General features: G+C 45.7%; 1 protein-coding gene across 2 annotated transcripts in view; it reads right to left on the reverse strand.

Moving 5' to 3' along the window:
• Positions 1-27,591, reverse strand: part of MTUS2 (microtubule associated scaffold protein 2) — a 1,534,604-nt gene that overhangs the window by 47,193 nt on the left and 1,459,820 nt on the right. For both annotated transcript variants that reach the window (XM_069202199.1, XM_069202200.1), the window contains exons 12-13: positions 10,922-11,027; positions 7,330-7,403 (exon numbers count right to left, since the gene is read on the reverse strand). In XM_069202199.1, coding sequence (XP_069058300.1) covers positions 7,330-7,403; positions 10,922-11,027 — 180 coding nt within the window. The remainder of the gene's footprint in view (positions 1-7,329; positions 7,404-10,921; positions 11,028-27,591) is intronic.

Consider the following 27,591-nt stretch of genomic DNA (forward strand, 5'->3'; position numbering starts at 1 on the left):
GGTGGTGTCTTCAAGAGCAGGGGTCATTCAGCAAGCCAGTTCAGCGGGCTCTCTGAAAAGCTCCTAGAGGTCAAGTTGTGGGATGCCTTGCTTTGTCAGCTGCGGCCTGCCCCTCGCCCAGGGCAAAGCCACCCCTAGCATCTCACCTCAGGTCCAGGGTGTTGTGTGGGCAGTCTCTGTTGAGTGGTGCTGCAAGGATGGCCTTTGATGTCCCCACCGCTTTCTGTATGGTGCTCCCTGCATCAGCAGATCTTGGGCAATGTCCTAGGTGATAGGATGCAGGCCCCGGGTGGTCTCTGCTTCAGGCCGGTTTATCCACCTGGCCTGTGGTCAGCACAAGACCCCAGCGGCAGCTTGGCTCCGTCCTACCTCTCAGTAGTCAGACAGAGAAGGGGACAGCCATGCCCGCAGCAGTCGCCTCAGTATTTTGTGAGGCCTCCCAAACTCCGCTGCATTCTCTGCTGGGCCAGCTGACTCAGATGCTCGCAGGAAGGTAGCAAGAGTCACTCCCTCCACTTCCCGGGTGAAGAGGAGAGGTCTTCCAACTCACCACCCAGGCCTCACCCGGTCAGCTGCTCTTTCAGTGGCACCAGCTCAGTGCTGCTCTGGTCCATCGGCGAGCACGTCCTCCTGTCTCCCCGTCCTCCACCCACTAGAGTCTCAATGAGTGCCCCAGTATCGCCGCACCTCAGGGATCAACCTGGGTCGCTGGGTTCCGGGGACTGGCAGCATCAAGAGAATTTCGGCATGGTGGTGCAAAGCTCTCTCACAGACCATGGTTGGCTCCGAAGCCACTGGTTACGAGCTTAAGGCAATACCATTCAGTACCAACTCTCACTACAGGAGTTCCACAGTTTCTGTAAATCGAGGTGCTTAATGTGGGATATGGTACTCACTCACCCCTGTATATGCACCCAACATTACACTTCCCTTTCCAATTGTGAAGATAGTCATAAAACGTCTTAGTGCTGCATCTCTTGGTCTGCTACTGAGTGACACAGTTGTCAATCCTTGCAATTACCTACGTCTGGGAGTCGCTCTATGGGTGGGTGAGGGACAGATTCTTGCAGATTTCTTGTTCCTGCAGCAGTGGGTTCTGCGCCATTGGGGCAGTGGCCTCACTTGGAGCTTGACGATGGATTTCAGAATGTCAGTTATCTGCAGCAGATCTAATCTTCAGCCAATGCAGCCACTCCAGGTAGCAGACAGGACACTCAAACGGGCAGGTACAGCCTCCAGGCCAATCTTGATCACACAGATGACTGCAGCAGCAGTAGCCTCCAGGCCAATCAATGCACTTACCTCACAATTGAAGGAGCACTTGGATACAGACATTGGCAGCACAAGTCTCTCAGTCACGACAGACTGCTCACCAGATCATACTCAGTTGTTGATTCCTGTGAAAGGCTTGATGCGTTTCACGAGCAGAACCATTTAGGGAGACTAGGGACACCATTATACAAACAAATGTGAGGTTACCTGTCAGATCCCCGACCACCTCATATCTTATACCTGTTGTCTAAGGAACTGACTATGTTCTTGTCACTTTCATCAGGGGTGGCAGCAACAAGCTGAGAGCAGGCTTATCTGATCCCAGCCAACAGCTGACCTTGCAAACATTTGCAATGTTCGTCCCATACCACATCTGCCATTTACCACCAAGATATTAGAAAAGGAAGTTAATAGACTCCTATCCTATCAGACTCCTGTATTGAGTCCTCTACAGTATTAGATTCCTCATAATTGAGTATTAGATTCCTCATAATTGAGTATTAGATCCCTACATAGTACTGAATCTGCTTTATTGACAGTGTCAGAATCAATAGGAGCTACATCTGACCAAGGAAGAAGAGCTGTGCTAATTTTGATTGATCTTAGCGTGACCTTTGATACTGTATCATATGAGTCATTATTAGTTGAATTTTACTTGTGAGATAGACAGGGCAAAGCACTAGCCTGATTCAAGTAATTCTTATAATCTTTTACTCAAGCCATCAAATTGAACACCTTCTGACACACTCTTATTGTGGAGCTCTCCAGGGCTCATCACTGAGCCCTACTTTGTTCAATCTTTATGTCTTTCCACTGGCCAAGCTAAATCGCTCCTATGGCTTTCAGCTGGTATCATATGCAGATGATGCACAAATAATATTTTCCTTTAATGATGAAATTCAACGTACAGCAGATTTTTTTTTTTTTTTTAAAACATGGCAAAAGTACTTTCCTGGATGCAGTAGCAGCTGCAGCAAGGAAGGGCTGGTAGGACAGCGCGCAGAGCTGTAACACAGCATGAGAGCAGCGCTGGGATTGGCCTAAGCAGGCTGAAATGCCACTCAGTGAAGGATTGGGAGCCTTCACTTGGTCTCCACCCATCTGTGCAACACAGCCCAGGTGGAGAGTCCTAAGTGCGCAGGTTGGTTTGGCTAGCCTCAGACTGCTGGCCAAACTGACATGTGCACTAAGAGTGCACTGACTACTCCTCTTCCCTGCTGACACAAAGGATGCTGGCCCTGCTCCGCCCTACCTAAGCAGAAAAATAAAATGATATTAAAATACTTTTATTATGTTATTTTTCTGCTGCCTTTCAGAAGGGGGGCCATGCTCCTCGGCCATAGTGGAGGGGCCGCGCCACCTGGATGACCACCAAATAATTGAAATTGAACTGGGACACAATGGAGGTCCTTTTCTTCGACAGATCCACTAGCATTTGGGCATAAAACTGGTGGCCAGTTTATCTGGGTTTTCCTCTCACCCCTACAATGACTTAACTAGAAATATTGGTGATCTCGACTAGGATTCTTATTGATAATAAGTTGAGTTTTTCTAAGCAAATTAATAAAGTCATTACTATTTACTGTTATTATCTTTGGCTCTTTTTAGTGTTTCATATTTCTTTACTGAAATTTCAACAGAATTGGGGATACAGAGTGAGGGAAAGGACATCAAGGAAACATGTGAACGCAAGGGATAGATTACATTGAGAGCCGTACACATCAAAAAGAGGAGAAGGTTCTTTTGCTTACCCACGCACTCATCAGCAGCAGGCTAGACTACGGTAACGCCCTCTACGCCGGCACCACACTCAAACTCAAGCGCAAACTCCAGAGAATCCAGAACACAGCTGCGCGCCTCATCCTGGACCTCCCCCGCAATGAACACATCTCACCACACCTCAAATCCCTTCACTGGCTCCCCATAGACAAAAGGATCACCTTCAAAATCCTCATCCACTTACACAAATCCCTCCACAACACCGGCCCAACCTACCTCAACAAAAGAGTGAACTTCCACACTCCCACCCACCACCTCCGAGCCGCCGACCTCGCACTCGCCACAGTCCCCCGCATCCAACGCACCACCACAGGAGGCAGATCATTCTCCTATCTCGCCCCCAAGGCCTGGAACTCCAACCCCATCAACCTCCGCAAGACTCAAGACCTCCTGCTTTTCAGAAAAAACCTCAAGACATGGCTGTTCGAATAGTGATCTCCTCCCCCCACCCAGCGCCTTGAGACCCTCACGGGTGAGTAGCGCGCTCTATAAATTTCTTGATTGATTGATTGCTTAGGTCATTTAGGAGTCCTGGGTCACACCCTAGAGTCTGGAAATACATTCATTCTGGTCCCCATGTGGTAACCTCTGCCAACAGGAGTGAGGGTGCTTCGGGGTCTACAGGGCAGTGTGCACCTATGCAGGTGAGAGGGGAAGGGGGGAGAGAAAGGAGGGAGTAGGAGGTGGGAGAAGAGAGGGGAGGAGAGGGAAGGGAGGTGACGCTTCAGGGCAGGGGTGAGGGGGGGTCAGTACCCCCATGTTACCGCAGGATACAAGAGAAATGGTGTCCACATTTGGAAGAATATATCAGTACGCTCCTGGGGGTTATGGATAACACGTTTATGTATAGCAGCTAGGAACATCGCTAATAGCCACTCTTCGCAGGTGGGTGGCGTTGGGGTTCGCCAGTAGCAGAGTATACATATATTCGCTGTAGGGAGGGCAGTATGCATGAGGCAGCGCTGGGGGCGTGAGAGGTCCACAGGTTCCCCAGGATCATGCAGGACGATCAGGGTGCCTAATAGAGGGGATATGACCGGCAGGGTTTCCATAAGCATGGACCCCACGGCATCCCAGAAGGACTGCATCAAAGGGCAGTGGCAAAGTATGTGCAATACGTTGAACCTGGGCGCAGGGAAGTGGCAGCAATTGGCATGGGATAGGAGGCCCGCCGCATTAAGTTTCGTCGGTGTCCAATACCAATCCTGCAGTGTTTTAAAGATGCAGAATTTCAATCGTGCCTCCCTCGCCCTGTGGTCAAGCACCTCCTGTAGTTCAGCCCAATCCTCTGCCTCGTGGTCCGTTTATAGCCTAGTCTACCATTCAGTATGAAGGTTGCTGAGGAGAGGGAAAGAGAAAAGGTGACGAGTCAGAAGGCTATAGAAACTGGACATCACCCCTTAGAAGCGGCCCCATGTCCTGAGATAGGCTCCTACCAGCTAGGATTGCAGGTACCAGGGGCACCCGCCCAGGTGGTGGTTGACGCAATGCTGAAGTTGGAGATATCTCCATGACTGCTGTGGTGGAAGGTCAAACTCCTAGCACACCTGCGCAAAGGGTTTGAGGACGTCCCCCTCAATAACTCTGTGCATGCCAGTAATACCTGACGAGTGCGATTGCATCAAAAAGAAGGCCTTCCCTCCTATACACAGACCGGAGTTACCCCACAGGGGTGTGCATTCATGGAGAAGTGGATCCACAACAAGGAGAGTGTGAGCTCGCCTCCAGGATTTCAACATAGCTTGGATCAGACTGTCCAAGTGTGGTGTGGGTATGGCTCCAGTTTATAGTGGGGATAGTCCCTGTCAGGAGGACAGCAGTGTGCACACCACAACAGTCAATTGTTGTGGCTCTGGAGTCCCGGGAAGCATGTAGGCCAGTTGGGATATATGGGGGGCAAGGGCGTAGTGCTCAACCGAGGGAAGGCCCAGGCCACCGCATGAGCGATGCGCTTGTAGTGTGGTCCGGGCAAGGCGAACCGAGCCCCAGGCAAAAGAATGGATGCATTTATCCACGGACCGAAGAAGGAAGAGCGGGGTCAGCAATGGCAACATGCCGAGGACATATGTGAATTTTGGGAGCGTCACTATTCGGACGGCCTGTACTCTACCCCACATGGACTGCCCAGGATGAGACCATTTTTCAAAGTCAGATTTCATGCTATCGATTAGGGAATCAAGGCTGTCAGCCACCATGCATTCCAGGCCCCTATTAACTAGAATCCCCAAGTACTTGAGATGTGAAGCCCTCCAGTGGAAGGGGTACTCGAATATTACCACAGCAGTGGTTATACGTGAAATGGGTAGCACTTTGCTCTTGTCCCAGTTTACGCAGTAGCCCGACAGCACTGCAAAGTCAGCAATGATGCCCATCAAGGCTGTAAGGGAGCGAGCGAGGTCCATGAGTGTGAGAAGTATATCCACCACATAAAGGTACATTGTGGATTTGCCTCCTGGGATAGGGATCCCAGAAATGAGTGGGGATTGGCGCAGGGAGACCGCAAGGGGCTCCATGGCCATGGCCAGGAGGAATAGCAGCGGGCATCGCTGCCGGATCCCCCTGCAGATCGGGAATGGGTCAGAAATGTCGAGTGTCAAAAAAAAAGTTTTAACAAAAAATAAAAGGGGGTAAGGTATTAATACCCTAACTCCCTAACCTTGGTGCAAATATCCCCCTGGGGCCCCTTTTGCACCCCACCAGGTCAAAAAAAAAAGTATTTTTTTTTTTTTTTTTAATTCACAGCAAAATTTGCTAATATTTTTATTTTTTTTAAAAGCAATCGCGGTGCTTGCTTTTAATATTGGCCCGTGTGAGCCAGGTCCTGGTGGCATGGTATGGTATAAAAATAAGGAGGGAGCGCCGGGGACCACCACCTCTTTGGGGCAATATTTGATGAATATACGGGGCTGAGCGGGCCCCGCCCCTCCAAGGGACCATAACCTTCCCAGGGCTACATTTTATAAATATATGGGGGCAACATCACAAAAATTGATGGGGGGCTTCGTGGACCGCACCCCAGGGGCTACAATCAAATTTAAAGAGGGGGTCTGTGCGGGCCGCCGGTCAAGGAGACCACCAATTTCCCTGGGCCAATGCCATATTTAAAAACAAGGAGGGAGGCCTCCTCCCAGGCCATATACGGTGCCGGGGACAACCACATCCCCAGGGCCAGCCCGTGCAGAACAAGAGTGGGGGGCCACATGGCCCTCTCCTGGAGTCAGGCTATGTGACCAACCCCTGCCTTTGGCCGTGGGTGACACAGGTTTGGGTGGTTATAGAGGTTGGCCGCAGGGCCTACCACAGGACAGCTTTTTAAAAGGGCCCCAAGAGTGGAGTTCCCAGTGATTCTGGAGATGCGTTCTTGAAGCACAGGAATATGATCACATCTCTACCAAACAAAGAAGCAATTCATGAGTGCCCTGCAGACAACATCCGCCATACACGGCCAAAGGCCGTGCATGGTGTGGGGTTGGCTAACCCTGCCAGGCTGTGCTTGGAGCAGGGTTGGGTGGTTATAGTGGGTGTGGCCAGACCCTGGGGCCAATCCCCGCCACGCACAACCAAAGGCCTTGCACACAGTGGTTGGATTAACGTAAAGTATTTATAAGTTTGTTATGTTATCAAAAAACATAGAAATTCACTGGAAACACCAAAGGTCATAGAGACGTTATAGTTAGGAAACAGAATTTTAAAAAATCATAGAAATTCACTTAAAACAAAGGTTACAGGGACGTTATAGTCAGGCTCACATTTCAAACACACAAAACCATAGAAATTCAGCTGTTATAGTTGGAGTTATTTCAAGTAACTATAATTCGTGCCCTAAAGTAACTATAACTGGCGACCTCGTCATGCACTGCTAATTACCCCAGATATTACAGTACTCATGACATCTTTTATAACATCACTGATAATATCACTGTCACATTTGTAGCAACATTATTGATGAGAAAACTGTGCATGACAGGGGTGCGAGTCATAGTTCTTAGAGCATGAGTTATAGTTACTTGAAATAACTAACTATAACAGCTGAATTTCTATGGTTTTGTGTGTTTGAAATGTGAGCCTGACTATAACGTCCCTGTAGCCTTTGGTTTTTTAAGTGAATTTATATACACACACTCACACAATAAGATATACTGGACATCAGGTCTGTGATGGAGAACCAGTTTGTCAAACTCTAAATAAGGCCCTAAATCTTGTAAGAGCCTCTTAAGCTCTTAATATATGAAGCAAAAACCTGCAATTTCATTACAAAAGAAAGTAGGCGATACAGACCTGCAGGGATAGACGCAGGTTTTCAAAGTTGTCTTCCAGCGTCTTCTTTTCAAGCTCGTGGGTGGATTTCAACTCTGGGAAAAGGTCAAAGAAGTGCACATATAATGTTTAGTAAGTGTATGATGCCTAAAGAGTTATTATTTTCTTAATGCCTCTTTTATTGACAAAAAAATCAATCAAATGTTTATGGATTCTTTAACAGGGAGGATGGCAGTGTAATGTTAGTGCTGAACGTTTTCGCGTTACAAATAAAATTGACATTGCTTCTAACCAGAGTTGACAATGGGATGCATGTCAAATGTTGCCTCTGTTGATTAATATATAGGGCGGCAATGATCGAATCATTAATTTATTTAAAAAAAAAAATAATCAAACACTGAATAGAAAAACTTGAAGCCGGAAGACAAATTTCACTGGTGATGTGCTCTGCAAGTGTTACTTGGGTATGAGACGGATCGGACTCCAGTACTTGGCAAATGTTTCAAAATAATCTCTCTGGGTGATACATTATTGATGCTTACAGCTACATTCTGCATCAACAGATCGCTTGAACATGGGATACAGTCCTCCATGCTATGTGTTTCCAATTGCGACACAAAACGTGATCTATCTATGTATCCATCTCGTTATTTACGTCATGCCAGTTTGGACTGCCCAGATGATATTCTCTGTTTATCCAGGAGAGGGCACTGTAGACCTGTGCTACTGGACTAGGAGAAAAAGCGAGCACCGCAATAGCGCTTTTTCCTCCATGGCTATTATTGGCCAGTTTCACATTACTTCCGAGCAGTACTTAAAATGGACAGGTGTCCCGAGTGCAGATGTTGGTCGTCGCCACAACTGCCGATGAGGGTGAGCGGCATGGGGGGCACGAATTTGCAGGGAGTAGAGTCTATGGCTTGTAAAACACCGAGGGAAATACGTATTTTCACCAGTACATCCGTGTAGTATAAGCACTGCATAAATGAGCAAGGCTCTCATTAGTAATTTCTAATGGCTGGAGGGGGAATGCATGACCTTGGCCGATGTGTGTTAGAAAATGGAGTCACTGTTCTCATGCATATTAATGAATATGCTTATATAGTCTATGTAGCAATATAATTCATGTGCTGGGTGCAACGTTTTAGTGAAATTCTTTGAACTTCTGAGTAAAGTAATGACTCACTATTTACATTTGAGTCCTCTGGGATGTGAGCTAAGCCATCGCTCAACTTCAGTGAGATTCATGTAGCTCAGTACTGGCTGAGCATCTTCAATCAATCCTTCACCTATCAGGGTAGACTTCAAACCTGCCTGATATCCACTGCTTGTAGCCATGACCACAATACCAAAATGGTTACTTACTGGTAGGAATATTTTTGCAGCTTGAAGAATTTTCTGGATTCGCCCACCTGGGCAATCCCCAGGGAAATTGTCCTGCTGTTTGTCCTTTGTTATCGCCTATAGTCAAACAGTCATCACAGAGAGTCACCCACCATTTGTCGCTTAGATGTGCTTTGCCACTTGTTATTGCGGATTGTTTGACTACAAGGGATTCCCTCCAAGGGGCAATAGATATCTATATACAGGGATATCTTCACCAGAAGCAATACATTCACAGGGAGTACCAAAGGCATTGGGGGGGGGGGGGGGGGGGGAGAGGGAGAGAGAGAGAGAGAGTGTGTGTGTGTGTGTGTGTGTGTGTGTGTGTGATGATGATGAGGCATGCAACCCAAGTTGGTAGGTGAGGGTTCGTCATAATTTTTTTATAAGAATCCTGATATACTTGCAATTAGATATATTGGGCTCCTCGAATTAGGAGATTAAGGGAAACCTCCCAGCCCAGAGAGCTGATGAAGGGCTTACCCAGAAACACGTGTCCAGAGATTTACAGCACTTGCTGCACCTACTAAGGTGAAAAACTTTAGATTTACTTTATGGATGAAAAACAAACTTGTACTGCATTTACCATTATGCACTGGGGCTGACTGCATGCTGGAGTGTGAGGCAGGGTGCTCCCTTTCTGGTTTCTCTACAGCAGGTGCGTTAACCCATTTCATGTTTTATAATGCAGCCTGTCAGTGACCAGTCAAGTAAGCCAGAAAAGATTTACTATAACATTTGTCGTGTTGCCAATCCTTTGTGGCATTTAAAAAAAAAAAAACTGTAAAAAGTAAACTGATGCTGAGATTCCGCTCTTCATGACTCCGACTCTTGTAATGCCACCCAGTCTCTGCGGCCACCTCTGGGTCGCATTAGTGAAATCCCAAAGTAACATTTTCCCACTTCAGCACTGCTTATATGTTTAATGATGTGTATGTTTCTAACTTTTTGTGATGTCCCATAGTCATGTACAGAGGTATGACATCCGTGGACCTAGTCTATATTCTTGAAAACTTCTTAATCCAATTTAAGTAAATGGCTGCCCAGTGTGATAAGACCTTGAGGCAAACATATTATTAATATATATTTTGTTCAGTTTAATCAGATACTGGAGGAAGACAAAACCGTGAAACTATGGATTGAATTGTACCATGTCGGTTTCAAGGCTGAATTAATTAGCTTGAGTTAATGGACATGTTGTACCAACATTATGTAACAGTCAGTATTAAAGGAGAGCAAATGTTTTTATTTCAATCTGAAATATGGGAAACCAGGTGATTTATTTGTTGGGGAGGGGAGCTAGGAGGGTGGAGTCTGTTGACAAAAAACATAAAAATGTAGAAAAGCAGGCAGTGCGCGACAGCAGACCACAAAATGCCCACCCTGTTACAGGCAGGCTGACGTGACTGTGATAGCCACAGATATTCTGAAAGTCTGCATGAGTCAAATATAGCAACAAATTCTGATTGGCTGAAAGTCAGCCAGTCTAAATTGCTACAACATAATGCGCTTTTCAGCACGTCTGACTGTCTGCCATTCAATCACTCAAACTGGTTCCTCATTAAACCCTTGATCAGCAGCCAATCAAAACTGCTGCTCATTGTGTTGTCTAGGATGACAGGGACAGTTAAAAAACAAACGGGTTTTACCTTCAGGTGTGGATTCTGCCCTTACTTTAGTATGCTTGCAGAGCAGATTCTAGGAGATTTTTCTAAATAAAATATTTTCTGGAAAAAATGATTGATTTTTCTCTTTGTTTTAGCAGACATTTTATCCAGTCCTAATCAGGATGGTGTTGAATCGAGGTAACAACTCATATGGCGCACTGGGTCAACAAAATTTGACAAAGTTTTAGTCAAAAGGGAGTCAGGGCTACAGAGAAGTGTGGTTTAAGTACATACAGATTGAACAATGTTAACATGGGATAGGAAAATGGATTTGACAAAATGGAAATGGCAATGGCACTGATAAGGCCAAGTTGATGATAAGGAGCATAAAAGAGGGAAAGGCCGATTAGATGGGATGGAGATGCAGGCAAGGACTTTCAGAACTGAATGCTCAGAGTCTTTTGCAAACACGAGTGTGAGGGCAGTCAGATAGGCAAACTGCCTCGAAGACTTAGGACCTGGCGTAGGAAGGAAATGGGAATGGATCATGAGGTTAAGCCATGCTTGACGAAGCTGAGCATTTATTCACACTGTAGTGCTTATTACAAATGTACAAAGCTTGCCTTCAACTTGGTAGTTGTGTTCATCCTGCAGGACTGCAATGGCCTCAGTGTGGTGGTTCTCCAGCTGCAGCACTGTTGCATCATGGGTTATCACCATATCATCGATCTGATAAAATGATAAAATCATTTAACAAAAATTAATTAACAATCTAAACAAAATCAAAGTCACACAAGGCAGCAGGCCAGTTTGACACGAGAGGCCTACTGTTGAATAAATCACAGAGGAGTTGGAACGTTCCTAAAAAGAAATAGATTTCAGCTATCCTAGAACTGGAATTAAAATGATGATTACCAAGGAAGGTTTCCTGATTTATAAAATCGTGAGATATCGGCCCACCTGTCTGGTGATATTCAACTTTCTTTGGAAGTCAAAGCAATCTCAGAGAACACAGATAAAGTAAAACACCTCATCATATAATTTGAGCATGCATCATTTCCCCTGAGTCCTTCAGCTGAGCCATAGCAAAGATGTCAGAAACTAGTGCAGGTGAGGCGGGCTGGTGGTCAAGGGAAGTGTCTCTCTGTTTCTCCCACCTGCCCTTACACTCCCGGCACTCCTGCCCATAGTGGTGGATGGAGGACCTATGGGCTGCTCCAAGGAGCTCACAATGAGACAAAGCTCGCAATCAGACAAAGCATATTACATCACGAGCTGATGTACAGGTTGAAACCCATCTAGATGACATGCAGCCATGCAAATAAGACTAATTTGCATGGGGCATGCTCCTTGCATATAAATCACATCTATCTTAGATGTCTGTGGGAGGTAGTACTCGGCCTTTAGGTGTGTCCTGGTAGGAGTACACATCACCTGTCAGCAACGGCCCAGGCACAACTGTTAAGGGTCATAGTGAGTGGAAACCCATGAAAAGGCTCCCACTGTCCTTGGTTTGATCCATTCCTGTAATAGGCACTAGGCCAGGTCACATAAGCGGGGCAGTGGTTTTATTCGGCACAGGTAGGGCAATGCTTGGTGCTAGGAATTTTGTGGATTCCTGCAGATTCCAGACGTTTCCATCACAGAAAAGTAAGGAAAGTGTGTGATGTCAGGCAAAGCTTGAGGCTTGCAGGGCACTGTGGTTAAAAGATTCTCATGCGATCGACACGTCACCGCATACTGGATTCCGCTAGGTGGAAAGTTTTCAAAAATGTACAGGTTTTTCTAGGTGCCGGCTGATCTAGGGCCCAAAATCCACAGTACCCACACTTTGCAAAAAGCGGGTCAGTTTTAAGTACAAAAATCTGATGTATCCATATGGCATTTTAGGCTGTTTCCTTTTGCTGGAACTTGGCCTCCCACACAAGTGAGGTACCATTTTTATGAGAAGACTTAGGATAATGCTGGGTGGAAGGAGGTATGTAGCTTCTCACAGATTTCAGAACTCTGCATCACAGAAATGTGACAAAAATGAATTTTTTGTCAAAGTTTGAGGTTTGCAAAGGAATTCTGGGTAAAACAACTTGGTGAGAGCTACGCAAGTAACCCCATCCTGGGTTCCCTAGGTGTCTAGTTTTAAAACATGTACAAGTATGTTAGGTTTCCCTAGGTGCCGGCTGAACTGGGGCCCAAAATCTATCAGCTAGACACACTGCAAAAAAAAGGTCAGTTTTCAGTGGAAAACTTTGATGTGTCCTGGTTGCATTTTGGGGCCTTTCCTGTCATGGGTACTAACCCTACCCCACACAAATGTGGTACCATTTCTATCCGGAGATTTAGGGGAACACAAAATAGTAGAACAAGTGTTATTACTAATTGTATTTCTCTGCATTTGTGCTTTCAAAATGTAAGCCAGTTTTCAAGAAAGAAGACATTTTGAGAAATGCCCTCTAATTCACATCTCGGATGGGTACTCACAAATTTGGAGATGTGCAAATAACCACTGCTTGTAAACTCTATATCTTGTACTCATTTTGAAAACACATGTTTCCTTGATACCTATTTTTCACTCTTTAGATTTTACCATATGAATTGCTCTATACTAGGTACACAATGAAAAACCATTGAAAGGTGCAGCTCAGTTATTGGCTCTGGGTACCTCGGGTTCTTGGAAAACACACATATCTTACACATCCTCGCAACCCTGAAGGGTCTAGTAGATATAATGGTATGTTGCTTTTGTAAATCAGCCATCGTCATGAGAAGTTACAAATGAAAACGTAGTCACAAATGGCGGTTTTTCCTACTAATTTTCAATATTTTTTATTTGAACACTTTGTTAGGGAAAACCTTAAATGAACCACACAAATGACCCCATGCTGAATTTGGAATTCTGTCTAGTTTTCAAAACTGTATAGCTTTTGGGGATCCACCATGACCACCATTTCCACCACAAACTGGAATGAGGTTAAAAACACAAAAAATAGGAAAAACTGGTTATTTCCCAGTAAAATGCCAAAGCTGTGGTAATAAATTTGTTTTTCTGAATTAGATCTGCCTGTCCCTGAAAGCTGGGGAGATGGTGATTTTAGCACCATTAACCTTTTGCTGATGACATTTGCAAGAAAAAAACAGGCACTTTCTTCTACAACACTTTTTCCAAAACATAACAAATTTCTTGGTCCTCTTCAGGGGAATCAACAAACCTGGTTACCTTTAGAACCCCCATGATGTTGGAAAAATGAGCAAATTTGATGTGACTAGCTCCTGTGGACAAAAAATGATGGAGGCCTAAGTGCCCAAATAGCCAACAAATGCTTAGCACTGAAGGAGTGGTAGAGGGTTAGGAGAGGCCTAGCAGCAAAAGGGTTAGGAAACTGGTTAACTGGCCACTTGAGAGAATGTAGGATCAAGACTTCTTAACAACAAGGTTTTCTCTTGATGATGAAAGTATAAACATATACCCCATAACTTTTCAACAAGAGTGATAAGCATTTCCAGTGTGAACGTTTCTAATTATGATGTTTTCAGCTAATTTCAACGTAGTGTTTTAGTATTTATATTTTGTAATATTTCTCTAACACAGTAGTTCGATAGAAAGTATGCCTATGCTAGAATCGCATTTCCAATGATTTTAATTAATTACTACTATAACAATTTATCAACAAGCCACGTGAAATACATAAAAAAAATTAACTAATGTCCCTGACCTCATGTGGAAGTTTCATAAAGCTCAAAATATGCATTTATGTTGAGGGGGTTGCTATTATGCATTATATTTACTTTTATTTATAATCCTATTTATTGCTTTTATCCTGTTGTGTTCTTTTTTTTAAACTGATGCGTCTCTTCTTTTACCACCAGCTGATAACACCAGAAAATCATTGATGAGGTGTTTTACAAATGTGATAACATACAAAGGCAGAAACTACTTAAACCATTACATATTCTGTTTTGTTCTGGTGCAATTCATCTGATGTGCACACACTTCCTTCAATTAGAGTGATGCAAGATGGAGATGGCTCTGTTTTTCAGGAACCAACACTTTTAGCTCAAAGATGGAGCAGGGGAGTTAAGAACCTGCCCCTCTTAGGCCAAGACATTCTACTCAATGAAGAGGCTTGGTGATCATTTCCCTTTCTAAATTCAAGTACCACCGTTTGTGAGCTCAGGCACCGGTTATCAGAATAAGTCTTACAGTGTAGAATACCAGGAACGTAAAAAGGATGTAGGACCTTCCAAGACTTGCAGCCTTGAAAACTGTGTTCTGAAGGCAGAGAGCCTCAGTGATTCCCTTTCAAGGATATACAGTGTTGGCACTTTGTTGTTGCGACTCTTGGTAAAGCGGTGCATCAACAGCAGTACCCATGTGCTGAACATACATTTGAAGATCATAAAGTTGAGCTTCCATTTTTAGGTACGGTGGAGCATGACCAGTCTGTTCTCCTCCACTTTCTTTATGCTGAACTAAGACATGTTGTGCTCGGTGACCAGATGGCACAAAGCTCTATTTACTCATGTATGTCATGGTAATTAGGTTTTGCATGTGAACCATAGCCACTTTTCAAAGGATGGGCAAAAGGGGAAACCGGAAACACAACTTCACTACAAACAGGGTTCTTATTCTTTTCTCTGCCAGCCAAGCAGGTGCAATGGGCCACATATGTACACGTCAAGACATCAGCAGTGAAAGAGCTCTGAGAGTCTGACCCTTGGAGCAGAAATAACCAAGTTCATTCCTTCCAGTTACATGTGAGAGGTGCCTCAAATGTATTAGAAGCTCTTTTCTACAAACCACTGAGAAGACAATTGAGACTGCATCTCTGTCATTTTCAGCTTGGCATCAGTAACTAAGTTGTAAGTAGTAGAAATGTAACATTAGACATGCTTTCCTTAAAATTGAGGCTCAAAAGAGATAAGCACAATCATCTTTGTGGAACCCAGACACCATATTCTTGGTCACTGGACTATGTGATGCATTGTTAGCAAATGTTCCCACACAGTAAATATGCTAGAGCCTATTCACGAAGATAAACCTATATGTAAGTAAGTTTGCATGTTACTCAAACTTTATAATACATTTACTACTTTCAGCAATTCACAATTTGTAAGTGTAAATGTACTATAAAATATAGGCTTATGCTGCTCCATCTATTGAAACCAGTGGGTAGACCATAATTTACAAGTAGAAAGTTACTATTTGTAGATTTTCACATGTAGGTGGAGATCTCCACCTCCAGGGCGGAGATCTCCCTGTGGTAAAGGATGAAGAAAAGTTTAGAAGTTCATTAAACTTAAAAATAAACACCGACGATATTATAACACTATTAATGGAGTTTTGAATTAAATATTTCATTATTTAAATATATTAATTTAAATTTAAATTATTTGTTAAAGATGTAAGTAAAATGTTTATTATGCAGTAAAAACTATTACACGTTATATAGAATGAACTAAAATTTATTATATTTTCTAAAAAATGAAAGGTACATTTCTTTTTCAGTTACAAAGGGTTATTAAATATTTTAAAATAAAATAATTACATTTAGTTATGTTATAAATTAAATATATATATTTTTAAGAAGTCAAAATTAACTTATGTTCGCATTATTTCCTATGGCGTGTTAATTTACAACGCTGCCTCTGTTATTTTCTATGGGAGAGTGCTACACTACCAGTGGTTTATTTATTTTATTTAAAAGAGTTTATAAAGCTGGAACATGACCCAAGGGCATAGGAGGGCAGTACGTGGAAGAAAGACACATTATACAATAAGACACAATACCAGGTGAGAGGAAGCAGGTAGAATAGTGAATCATAGTCTATAAAACTCTGTTATTGTCCCATTCTGTAGTCCTGGTTGAGCCACATGTCAGAATAGAGTTGAATCAGAGCACTACGCAGTGCCCTACGGACAGAAAGGTTGGGAGAGGCAGAGATTCATTGTGATGTCTCCAGCAGGTGTTGTAGCCCTCTCATAGTAACTCCTCTGATTATTTACTGGGTAATTAAGTGATTTAAGATCATTTCATGCCACGTAGGATGAACCTTCATGATCTTCTATCAAAGGCACTGACTGGATCTCCTCCTTGGAACCACTGAGGAAGTTCTGGAGTGAACATGTTACTTCTAACACAGCACACCTAGTATTGCAAGAAGTTGACTCGGAGTCCCAGGTTTACAAGACCTGATGATAAAAGTACGAACAGCCTCTGGGTCCACAGCTTTTTCAACCACCACAGCGGCCTATGATGATGCTCTTCTGCATGATTAGCCTTCTGCCCCTGATTCCTATTTGGGGCACTTAACAACACAGGGCGCTGGGTACAATTCCAGGGAGGAAAGAGAAGAAGTGATGATGCAGGCCCAATGTGAGATAGGTACTGGAAATTGTCTGTGACCAATAGGGCTGAACTGGGAATAAAACCCAACCCTGACAAATATGTAGAAAATAATAGGTGCAAAAAGCAGAATAATGTTTAAAATATTTTGGGTGAAAAATAATTTGACTTACAAACAGTTCTGATGGGCAACTAATGGAATATTGCCATAATTGAGGGATCTTCTACAGGCCAGAAATAAATATTTATAGAATGCAGCAATTAATTTATGTGGCTAAAAACAAGTGTGCGCTGTGGTGCAAATAAAGTGAATGCAAAGCAGTAATCATTTGTGACTGGGCCTTTGGAGCACCTATGTGATATAGTGAGCCCCCCTAAGTAAATGACCAAACAGAGCCCTGTGCTAAAAGGAATAGCAGATTTTGTAAGGGGCCATCCTTTGCAGAGAAAAGAACAGTCAGTCCTGGTTACCCAGTCCTGCATCACTAACCATCACCAACAATAAGCATTCTAGAATGTTCTTTTGTATGATGATCTCAGCTGGTGTTGTCAGACACATTGTGACATAGTTCACCAAACGACTAGTTTAAATTTGGTGCTAGGTTCCAATTACCATTCTGCCGAATGTCTTTTTCCGAGTATTCAGAATGAACCAAATCCTGTTTTCAGGTCACTCAGGCTGAGTATATTTTTAGTCTAGGTCCACTTACCTTGGTATTGCTAAGTTTATCGTCACCTGTTCACCTTTCTTGTGCTACTCCCGACTCAGATTGCTGATGTCTGTGTTTCTCTCTCTCTTGCTCATGGTCAAAGTTTAATGATGAAAAATAAGTCCTGGTCCCCCAAAAAGAGCGTCACTGCCCACCACCGCCAGAAATATGCCATAGAGAAAGCCCCCTCGGTCACAGGTGGCACACATATACCTTGTACCAAGGGTGTGCAGGGTTTAACTTAACAGCCTCGAAGCAGGGGAGCTCTCGGTCCCGCCCTGGGACTCTCGCGCTGCCGGCAGCGAGAGAGACGCGAATGGACTGTACCATGAAGCCTGCTCCTTGCAGGTAACATTCGACCTGCTCTTCCAGGTTTCCGTTCTGTTGTGTGAAATGTCAGTTCCAAATGCTCTCGACAAAGATTGTTTAAACTCCTCTCTGCACCTTGGCACCCTGAGTCACGGGCCGCACTCTGGCGCTCCAGGGAGAGATGGTAAGACTCAGCTGTAAACAGCGCCACTCTTTCAGTGCCAAGCTGGCACAGTCTCGCCTGTCTTCTTTGCAACTGTCCTTTTGCAGCTCGGTGCATGCCCACGCGCACGCGTTAATTCGTGCCCTCTCTAAACCGAAAACAGCAAAGTAAGAGAAAATATTTCATTATTTTCTCACACCTTTTAAATGGGTTCGATACTGTTAGTACTCGGAGTAACATTCTAAGTCTATCAAATATTGGCTACGTGACAATACTGAGTTGAGCCTGCTCCGATTCGACCTGACTTTCAGGTTGCACAGTAATTTCTACAGCAAATGAAATCACCCACTGAGCTGGGGGTTGCACGTGCTATCACTGGGAGAAGCACATTAGACCCCCAAGACATGGTTTTGTTATGAGAACCTGTGTTCACAGGTAAGACATATCCCTATAGACAAGATAGTTAAGCAGGTTAATGCTTCTGCTTCTCTGTGCCTTCTCGGACTTTGAGTTTCTAAATATTATAGATTCTGCACATATTGTGTTCTTTCCGCAGTTCCTAGAATTTATTGTTTTTTTGACCATCAGTAGCTGACTAGCCTAATTTATGTGATTGTTGCATTTTAATCACGCTGTAACATTTTTCACCATGCATTTGATTAAGTCCCTGGATGTGAATTGGACTGTTTTGGAGGCAAGGTAAACGTTCTAATGGGGGCTAGGACATAACAGCCGGCCACAGTCGTGGGTCGGTTTTTAATGTGATTCTTCCTGGATCTTGGGCCGTAGTTCACGTCTGCATGTTTTTAAGTGGCAGTGTCTAGCAAAATCGAGAGGTCACAGAAGAGGATTACTGCCTAGGGGCATATGTCGGGGAAAGGCATTGCGTTGTGTTAAGAAGTGGTCCGTGGCCTAGGAATCGGGGCTCAGCATAACTGCTTCTCCGTCCTTTGGCAGAATAGGAAGACATTCCGTGGGAGGTCAGGTGTCTTGCACTAGAGCGGGCAGGACAGCTGTAGTGGCTGGAGGTCTCGTAGAATCGGTTATCCTAAATAATGTAGGTTTTCTCTTGTAGCATGCCCCCCCTTTGTGCATGTCAGGCAGCAAAGTTGACCTCTGTAGAATCTTCACATGTACAAAAAGATGCAGCTAAAATGGCATAGATGCAGTTTCTGAAACTGGGAACCAGCTATGATCTGGGCTGGCACCCTCGACCGTATCAGCCTTAGGTGCTCAGGCCATCACCTTAGGAGCCATGCAAGCAGCTCCACCAGGGATGGCGAAAGGTGTGACAGCAACACAGTCAGTCTTGGCTGGGATGTCTTTTAGCAGTGGTGTTACCATGGCAGGGACCATCTCCCAAATGCCTATTATAGCGCTGCAGTCGCTCAGAGAAAGGGTGGTTTTTTTTTTAAGCACCCACTAAATGGTGTGCCCTCTGGGGCGATCGCCTGGAATGTCTCTGCAGAAACAAAGGAAACAATCTGTAAAGGGGAATTTTGTGACATGGCTGACCTTATCAATGCTGGGGTCAGGCCTGAGAAAGGAAACCTGGTTAAAGATGGAGAGTTCCAGCCAAGGAAAATCTGGGCTGTGAGATCGTTGAGGAACTGCTTCAAAGGTTTCAGCATTTATGCAGTGGTTCTGACTGAGAAGCTTCCCACACTGGCTCCTCAAATCATAGGTTAGTTACATTTCCTTAATCCATGTTGAAGCATCTGATTTTCCAGAACAGTATTCCTAAAGTGTGATTTGAAGTTTAGAGATATAAAGGCCTTTAGGCTTGAAATTGCTTGGCATCAGAGGAAGACAAGCCAATGGAATACGGAGTTTGAGATGGTCCACAGCTCATATAAATCGAACCATCCCTTTCAGGTAAACAGACAGGGAAGGGACAAGAAGAATGCCTGCTGGCAATTCAACCGGAAAGAATGTGCAAAGGGAACTACATCTAAATTTAGCCACACCTGCTCCTTCTGTGGCGTTCAGGCAAATCACGAGGCAAATTGTTTTAAGAAACATGGGAGAAAGACCATGCAACAAATGCCCCTTATCACCCTAGCCTAAGCCACATCTCTCATCTGTTTCCACATCCTTGCTCATCACTTTGGTAAGGATGACAAAGTGTGCAATGCTGATATCCTGTATTTTGGGTTTAGGTATGGCTTTCATGTACCTGCCAAGGTAAGACACACTTCTTTTCCTCCCAGAAATCAGACACATTCCTCACTCAGCCAGATACTGCCACAAGAAGACACAGAATGGAGTGCCGGCAGGGTGGCAGGCACTTCGGGCAATCCGCCAATGTAGAGTTTGGTTGGTTCTCCACTCAGACAAGTTCCTAACAAGCAGAAAGGCAAATTCAGGTGGATTCATACTTTGCTGTCTCCAGTTGGGTGTTTGGTAAACAATGGGCTAGATGGCAGTATTAGTGTGGCTCATTACACGTAATTTTACAAGGACTTGAACAAGCTGTGGGCTTTGGGCAAAAGGGCTTTAATGACATGTCGAACATCCTGTCAGCATTCAGGCTGCTCCTGGTTCAACTGCATTATTTTTCGACTGTTGAGGTTCATGTTTTAGGGCAAGTATTATGCATGAAAGCCCATGGATTGCACTGTTGCCTTTCTACACTAGAGACATTCAGTTGGTTTCTAAAATAGGCCGTACACGATCTTGCAGGGGCACAGAGCATAGACCGCTACCTGAATGCGTTCTTTTTCTTTGGGTCCTCCTGGATCCGAAACCTGCAGGCATGTTCTGCAAGACTTTTGAGAGTGAGCGCAGTTGGTGTGCCCTTGGCCAAAGAGAAAACCAAAGGTCAAATAAGTAGACTGTTACTGTTAAGCACTGAAATCGATTCTCAAAAATGGCTGTATAGGCTCTCACCAAACAAGGTGAAAGAAGTTTAGGCATGCTTGTCTGTTAGCCTGTGATCTCCCAAGGTGACTACATCAGCAGAAGGTGCTGACTGGTCAGCACAACTTTGCTCTCAAACCTAAACTCATGGAGAAGATGTTCTCTAGGAACATCACCAAAGCCATGTCTGGCATCAAGGCTAAGCATCACTAAACTGAGATCTTCAGGGAGGTCAGTGAGGACGTACACACTTAAGATCAATTTATGCAGGCATTTAATGGGTCAGCTATCTGGCCACAATGGCATGGAACAACACAGAGTTGCTTTAGTACACTGATGCTTATGGGAGTGGATAATTTAGTACTATGCTGGACAATAAATGGCATGTGTAACATTGGCCAGAGCACTGATCTCAGAGGGGTTTGGCCAGGGATACGACTTTCCTGGAGCATTTTCCTATTATTGTAGCATTACCCATTTGAGTAGCACATCTGTCAGGAAGGAGAATCATATACTGGTCTGATCATATATCAGCCATACCCTCCATCAATAACAAGGGAGCCCAATGCCTGATGGTCTTGCATTGGATTAGATCACTGATTTGGGTCTGCCTAGTGGAGAAGAACAAGTTACTTACCTTCGGTAACGCTTTTTCTGGTGGATACACTAACTACCTGTGGATTCCTCACCTTATGAATTCGATCCTTGCGCCAGCATCCGACGGAAAGTCTTCTTCCTAGCTGTCTACGTCGACGAGGACGTCATAATGGCACGGCTCCACGTAACTCCGTCTGACGTCAACGTGCCAATAAGAGGTCCTCGTCGGCATACTGACGTCAGTTTCACCTCATTTTTTTCGTGCCTTTGAGGCGAACAGGTGAAAACCCACCATGATAATCGATATATATAAATATATACAAACACAAAAATCTTGTCCATTGAAACCATATATTTACATTATTACCTTAAATACATGAATATACAAAAAAAAAAAAAATATATATATACCTATATAAACATAAGAAGAAACATTAATCTAAATACTGCAAGATAAGAGTGTAACCAGGCAGGCAACGGGGAGGCGGGAGGGACCGTGAGGAATCCACAGGTAGTTAGTGTATCCACCAGAAAAAGCATTACCAAAGGTAAGTAACTTGTTCTCCTGATGGATACAACTACCTGTGGATTCCTCACCTTATGAATAGAGTCCCAAGCAGTACTGCACTCGGTGGCGGGTGCCCGCCTGATTATACCAAGAAATCTTGCAATACCGAGCGAGCAAAATGACCGTCCCTCCTCACCTCAGAGTCTAAACAATAATGTTTTACGAAGGTATGGGGAGGGACGCCCGAGTTGCCGCTTTACATATATCTAATAACGGAACTCCTCTCGCTAGGGCAGAGGATGCAGACTTAGCCCTAGTAGAGTGGGCCCTGATACCTTCAGGAGGGACTTTTTTCGCCAGAGAGTAACAAACCTTAATACACAAGATGACCCACCTGGAAAGTGTTCGTTTCTGGACCGCTCTGCCCTTTCGCTGTCCAGCATACCCAACAAACAGTTGATCATTTTGGCGAAAGTCCTTAGTTCTCTCTAGGTAGAAACTCAGGGCCCTCCTAGCGTCCAACCTATGGAGCCTCTCTTCATCTTTAGAAGGGTGGGGAGGAGGGTAAAACGCAGGTAGAGTGATAGACTGCCCTATATGAAAAGGGGTGACAACTTTCGGCAGAAAAGCAGCCCTGGTTTTTAGCACCACTTTATCAGGGAAAAACATGGTAAAGGGAGGTTTAACGGAAAGTGCTTGAAGCTCTCCAATCCTCCTGGCAGAAGTGATTGCGATTAAGAAAACGGTTTTCAAGACTAAATATCTCAACGGACATGAATGCATGGGCTCGAAAGGCGAACCCATTAAGAACGTCAAAACAAGATTTAAGTCCCACTGATGCATGTGAAAGGGAGTAGGGGGAAACGTATTCACCAAACCCTTAAGGAACCTATTTACAATTGGAGACTTAAATAAAGATGGCTGGTCAGGAAGGCAAAGAAAAGCCGACAGAGCCGCCAAATAACCCTTAACTGTAGCTATCGCACAGCCTTTCTTTGCCAAACTAAGAGCAAACAAAAGTACATCTGAACGGTGGGCTTTTAAGGGATCTTTTTGGTTCTCTCCACACCAAAGCACAAATTTTGCCCATCTACCGGCATAAATAGATTTAGTGGCGTGGCACCTGGACGAGAGAATAACATCCACTACATCCGGAGGGAGAGAAAACGAACTCAGGTTGCCCCGTTCAATCTCCAGGCATGAAGGTGCAGGCTCTGGAGGTGAGGGTGTAAAACCTGCCCCTACGATTGTGAGAGGAGGTCTGCCCTGAGAGGGAGACGGAGCGGAGGGCACTGAGAGAGTTGAAGCAGGTCTGTATACCATACCCTTCTCGGCCAGTCTGGAGCCACCAAGATGACTTGGGCCCGGTCTTGACAAACCTTCCTCAGAACCCAAGGAATCAAGGGTATGGGAGGAAACGCGTAAAGCAACTGGCCACTCCAGGACATCTGAAACGCGTCCCCTAACGCCCTTTGCATCGGATACTGGAGGCTGCAGAATAACGGGCAATGCGCGTTCTCCCAAGTGGCGAATAAATCCACCTGAGGAGTACCCCACATCCCGAAGATGTGGAGGACTAGATACGGATGGAGACGCCACTCGTGATCTATTGAGAAGAGACGACTGAGACCGTCCGCTCGTACATTCAGCACTCCGGCCAAATGATTTGCTATTAAGCAAATCTGATGGTCCTGAGCCCAGGACCAGAGTTGAGGGGCTTCTCTGCAGAGAAGGTACGACCCTACTCCTCCCTGCTTGTTTGTATACCACATCGCAGTAGTGTTGTCCGTCAGGACCTGAACTGACTGACCGCGAAGGGAAGGGAGGAAGGCCTTGAGCGCCAAACGTACTGCCCGCAATTCCAACAGATTGATATGCAACATCTGTTCCGCTGGAGACCAATGACCCTTGATCTCCAGGTCCCCCAGATGAGCTCCCCACCCTAGAGTGGAAGCATCCGAAATCACTGTGGCCACTGGAGGAGGCAGTGAAAGCGGTTTTCCTTGGGAAAAGGTTGCCGTCCTCTGCCCACCAAAGAAGATCCGCTACAGCATCCTTGGAGATCTTTATTGAATCCCTGAGATCCCCCTTGTGCTGGAACCACTGTCTGTGGAGGCACCACTGAAGAGCCCTGATATGCCAGCGAGCATGAGTGACCAACAGAATGCAAGAAGCAAACAGACCTAGCAGGCGTAAGACCTTGAGGACTGGAACTGCCGCTCCAATTTGAAACAACAGAATCAGCGCCTAAATGTCCCAAACCCGCTGAGGCGGGGGGTAGGCCCGAAACATTGTTGTGTCCAGTACTGCCCCTATGAACAGGAGGCGTTGAGAGGGCTCTAGGTGAGATTTGGGCACATTAACAGAAAAACCCAGATCGAACAACAACTGGGTTGTCATTCGCAGATGAGACAATACAAGCTCTGGAGACTTGGCTTTGATCAACCAATCGTCCAGGTAGGGAAAAACTGCTACTCCCTCCTTCTGAGATGTGCTGCAACAACTGACATCACCTTCGTGAAAACCCGAGGTGGTGAAGTAAGTCCAAAAGGAAGGACAGCAAACTGGTAGTGTTGCGATCCGACCACAAAACGGAGATACTTCCTGTGCGACTTGACTATGGGAACATGAAAGTACGCGTCCTGCAAGTCGACAGACACCATACAGTCTCCTTCGTTCAACGCCAATAGCACCTGCGCTAGGGTCAGCATTTAGAATTTTTCCTGCTTGAGGGACAAATTCAAAATCCTCAAGTCTAGGATCGGCCGTAATCGACCGTCCACCTTGGGAATCAGGAAATATCTTGAATAACACCCCTGACCCCTTTCCTGCAACGGCACCAACTCTATAGCGTCCTTTGCCAACATGGTGACAACCTCCTGTTGCAACAACAGAAGATGGTCTTCTGAACAAAAGGAGGGACGGGGGGAAAGGGAGGAGGGAACTCCTGAAAGGGGAGAGCATAGCCCTTTTCCACAATTTGTAGCACCCACGAGTCTGTTGTAATTGACCTCCATCTTTGCAGAAAAAGACTCAATCTTCCCCCTACAGGAGAAGTATGGATGATAAAGTGGGGAAAACTAAGGCTGCTTCTGCTGTTGTCCACCAGAGGAGGATGAAGAAGAAGAGAGCTCCTGGGCCGGACCTCTAGCCCTAGCCCTACCCCTACCCCGCCCTCTAAAGGCACGATAGGGCGGATTGGCAGGTTGCTGGGCGTAAGACTGTGACCTTCGAAAGGCAGAACCTCGAATGAACCCTCAAAACCTACAAAAAGGTCTATAAGGCGTTGTAGTAGAGGTCTGTAATCCGAGGGACTTAACTGTAGCCCGACAGTCCTTAAACCGTTCAAGGGCAGAGTCTGCCTTGTCCCCAAACAGCTTTTCCCCATCAAATGGAAGGTCCATTAAGGTGGATTGTACGTCTGAAGAAAATCCAGAGGACCTTAGCCAGGCATGCCTCCTTGTAGCCACCGATGTTACCATGGCCCTGGCAATGGAATCCGAGTTATCCAGGCCAGATTGTATAATCTGCTGTGCAGCAGCTTGCGCATCCAAGAAAAGGGACCCAAACGATTTCTGCATCTCCTGTGGCAGATCTCTCGCCATTTCCTTAGCAGAGTCCATACGGGCATGGACGTATCTGCCTAGCACACAGGTGGAATTAGTAGCTTTAAGGGCCATGCTGCAAGATGAAAAAATCTTCTTTGAAGACTGTTCCATCCTCTTGGATTCCCTATCAGTCGGACCTCCAGGGAATGTTCCAGGGGCAGCCTTCTCAGAACATGACGCCTGAACTACCAAGCTTTCAGGAGTCAGGTGCCGAGACAGAAAAACCGGATCTCCTGGGGCACTTCTATGTCTCCTCGCCACTGCCCTGTTCACAGCAGGAGTTGTCACTGGCTTTTTCCACAAGTCCAAAATAGGCTCAGTTAAAGCCTCATTGAAAGGCAGCAAAGGGTCAGCACTAGATGAAGAGGGATGAAGTACCTCTGTGAGCAGGTTAGTTTTTACTTCTGCCATGGACAAAGGCAAATCCAGGTACTCAGCTGCCTTTCTCACCACTTCATGGAAGGAAGCGGCCTCTTCAGTAAACTCCCCCGGAGACGCAATGTCCCACTCCGGGGAAGTATCCAAACCACTTGCAGTGGCAAGACCCTGGAAGTCATCAGAAGGCTCGATCTCGCCTTCCTCAAGTTGTCTATATTCCTCCTCCTCCAGAGGTCTCAATGCCTTCCTCCGAGATCTAAGATGTGTTTCCAGGGCCGGCGTCGACAAAGAATCCATCGACGCCGACGATCTGGAACCCCGAACAGGACCAGGAAGGCTCCTAGGCTCATCCGGTGCCGGTGCCAGTGCCGACACGAAGTTGGCTGATGACCTTCTCGAAGTCGATTGGCCGGAAGGTGACGGAGCTGGTCTGGATGGAGACAACAACGAAGCCAGATGGCGCGGAGAAAGAGTCGGTTGACGTGCAGGCGGATCCACAGACACAGGTGGAGGACTCCTGCCAGGGGAGACCCTAGGCGCCGAACCGCCAGTCTCTGTAGGGCAGAAGGGCATGAATGGAGCAGCCCTGTACGACGCCGGTGAGCCCAAATTGAATGCCAATGGCCCCGTGGGACCCGCCGGTGCACCAGCAGGGGCCATGGAATGAAAGACGGCATACATCGCATTCAAAAATGTGGCCGGATCCGTCCCTGGAGTCGGGAAAGCTGGGTACTGCTGTGCAGATGTCTGCTGAACATCAGGATCCCTCGGCGCCGGCGAAAAGTGAGGGCTACGTTGAGCGACCTCAAAAACTGAAGGCGCCGGTGACAACTCCGGACTCTCCTGCTGAGGCGTGACAGTAGGACTCATCTCCCATGTCTTCTAGCGTCGTGAAGATCGAGCCCTCGACCTCGATTGGCTCCTCGATCGGCTCCGCTCTGAACGGCGCCGAGAGTCATGACGGCGCCGAGAATCATGATGACGCCGCTCCTTATGCTTTTTGGGAGAATCCTTTTTATGGCCCTTCTTCTTTGCTTCACCTCACGCTCCTTCAGTGCTTTTGGATTCATGCTCTGACAAGAAGAGCAACCTTCCACATCATGCTCTGAACTAAGGCACCAAATACAGTCCGAGTGGGGGTCGGTCACTGACATCCGACCCCCGCATTCTCTACACGGCTTGAAACCAGACTTCTTCGGAGGCGACATTGTAACCACCAAAAATCGTAACAGTTAACAACGAGCCAGGAAGAAAAACCGTTGGCGTCGAAGGCACAGAAAAAAGGAAAACTGCCGTCAGTATGCCGACGAGGATCTCTTATTGGCACGTTGATGTCAGACGGAGTCATGTGGAGCCGTGCCATTATGACGTCCTCGTAGACAGCTAGGAAGAAGACTTTCCGTCGGATGCTGGCGCAAGGATCAAATTCATAAGGTGAGGAATCCACAGGTAGTTGTATCCATCAGAATGTGCATTTCACTGCTCGGCATGAACAGGGAGTGAAGAATAGTAGCTGGCATCCTGTTTAATTTTAAGTTGGTAGATTTCAGAACTCAGGTCCCAGAAGTGGACAAGGAGATGACACTTTTTCCTTAAAGTCTATGAAATCTTGGTACCTCATTGTCCCTGAACTAATCACATCAGTACTGGATCCCAGAAGAAAAAGAGCGTATGAGATCACCTGGCAGACATATCAGGCCTTCCTCCTAAAGTACAGTAAAGAGGCTCTGTTTAAAGCAGCTAGCACTCTAAAATTTGTAAGGATGCAAAAGGAGGCTGGAAAAGTCAGTGGCATCTGTAAAGCCACAATTCTGAGCGAT

This window comes from Pleurodeles waltl, chromosome 8, assembly GCF_031143425.1.
Source record: "Pleurodeles waltl isolate 20211129_DDA chromosome 8, aPleWal1.hap1.20221129, whole genome shotgun sequence".
NCBI classification, from domain to species: Eukaryota; Metazoa; Chordata; class Amphibia; order Caudata; family Salamandridae; genus Pleurodeles; species Pleurodeles waltl.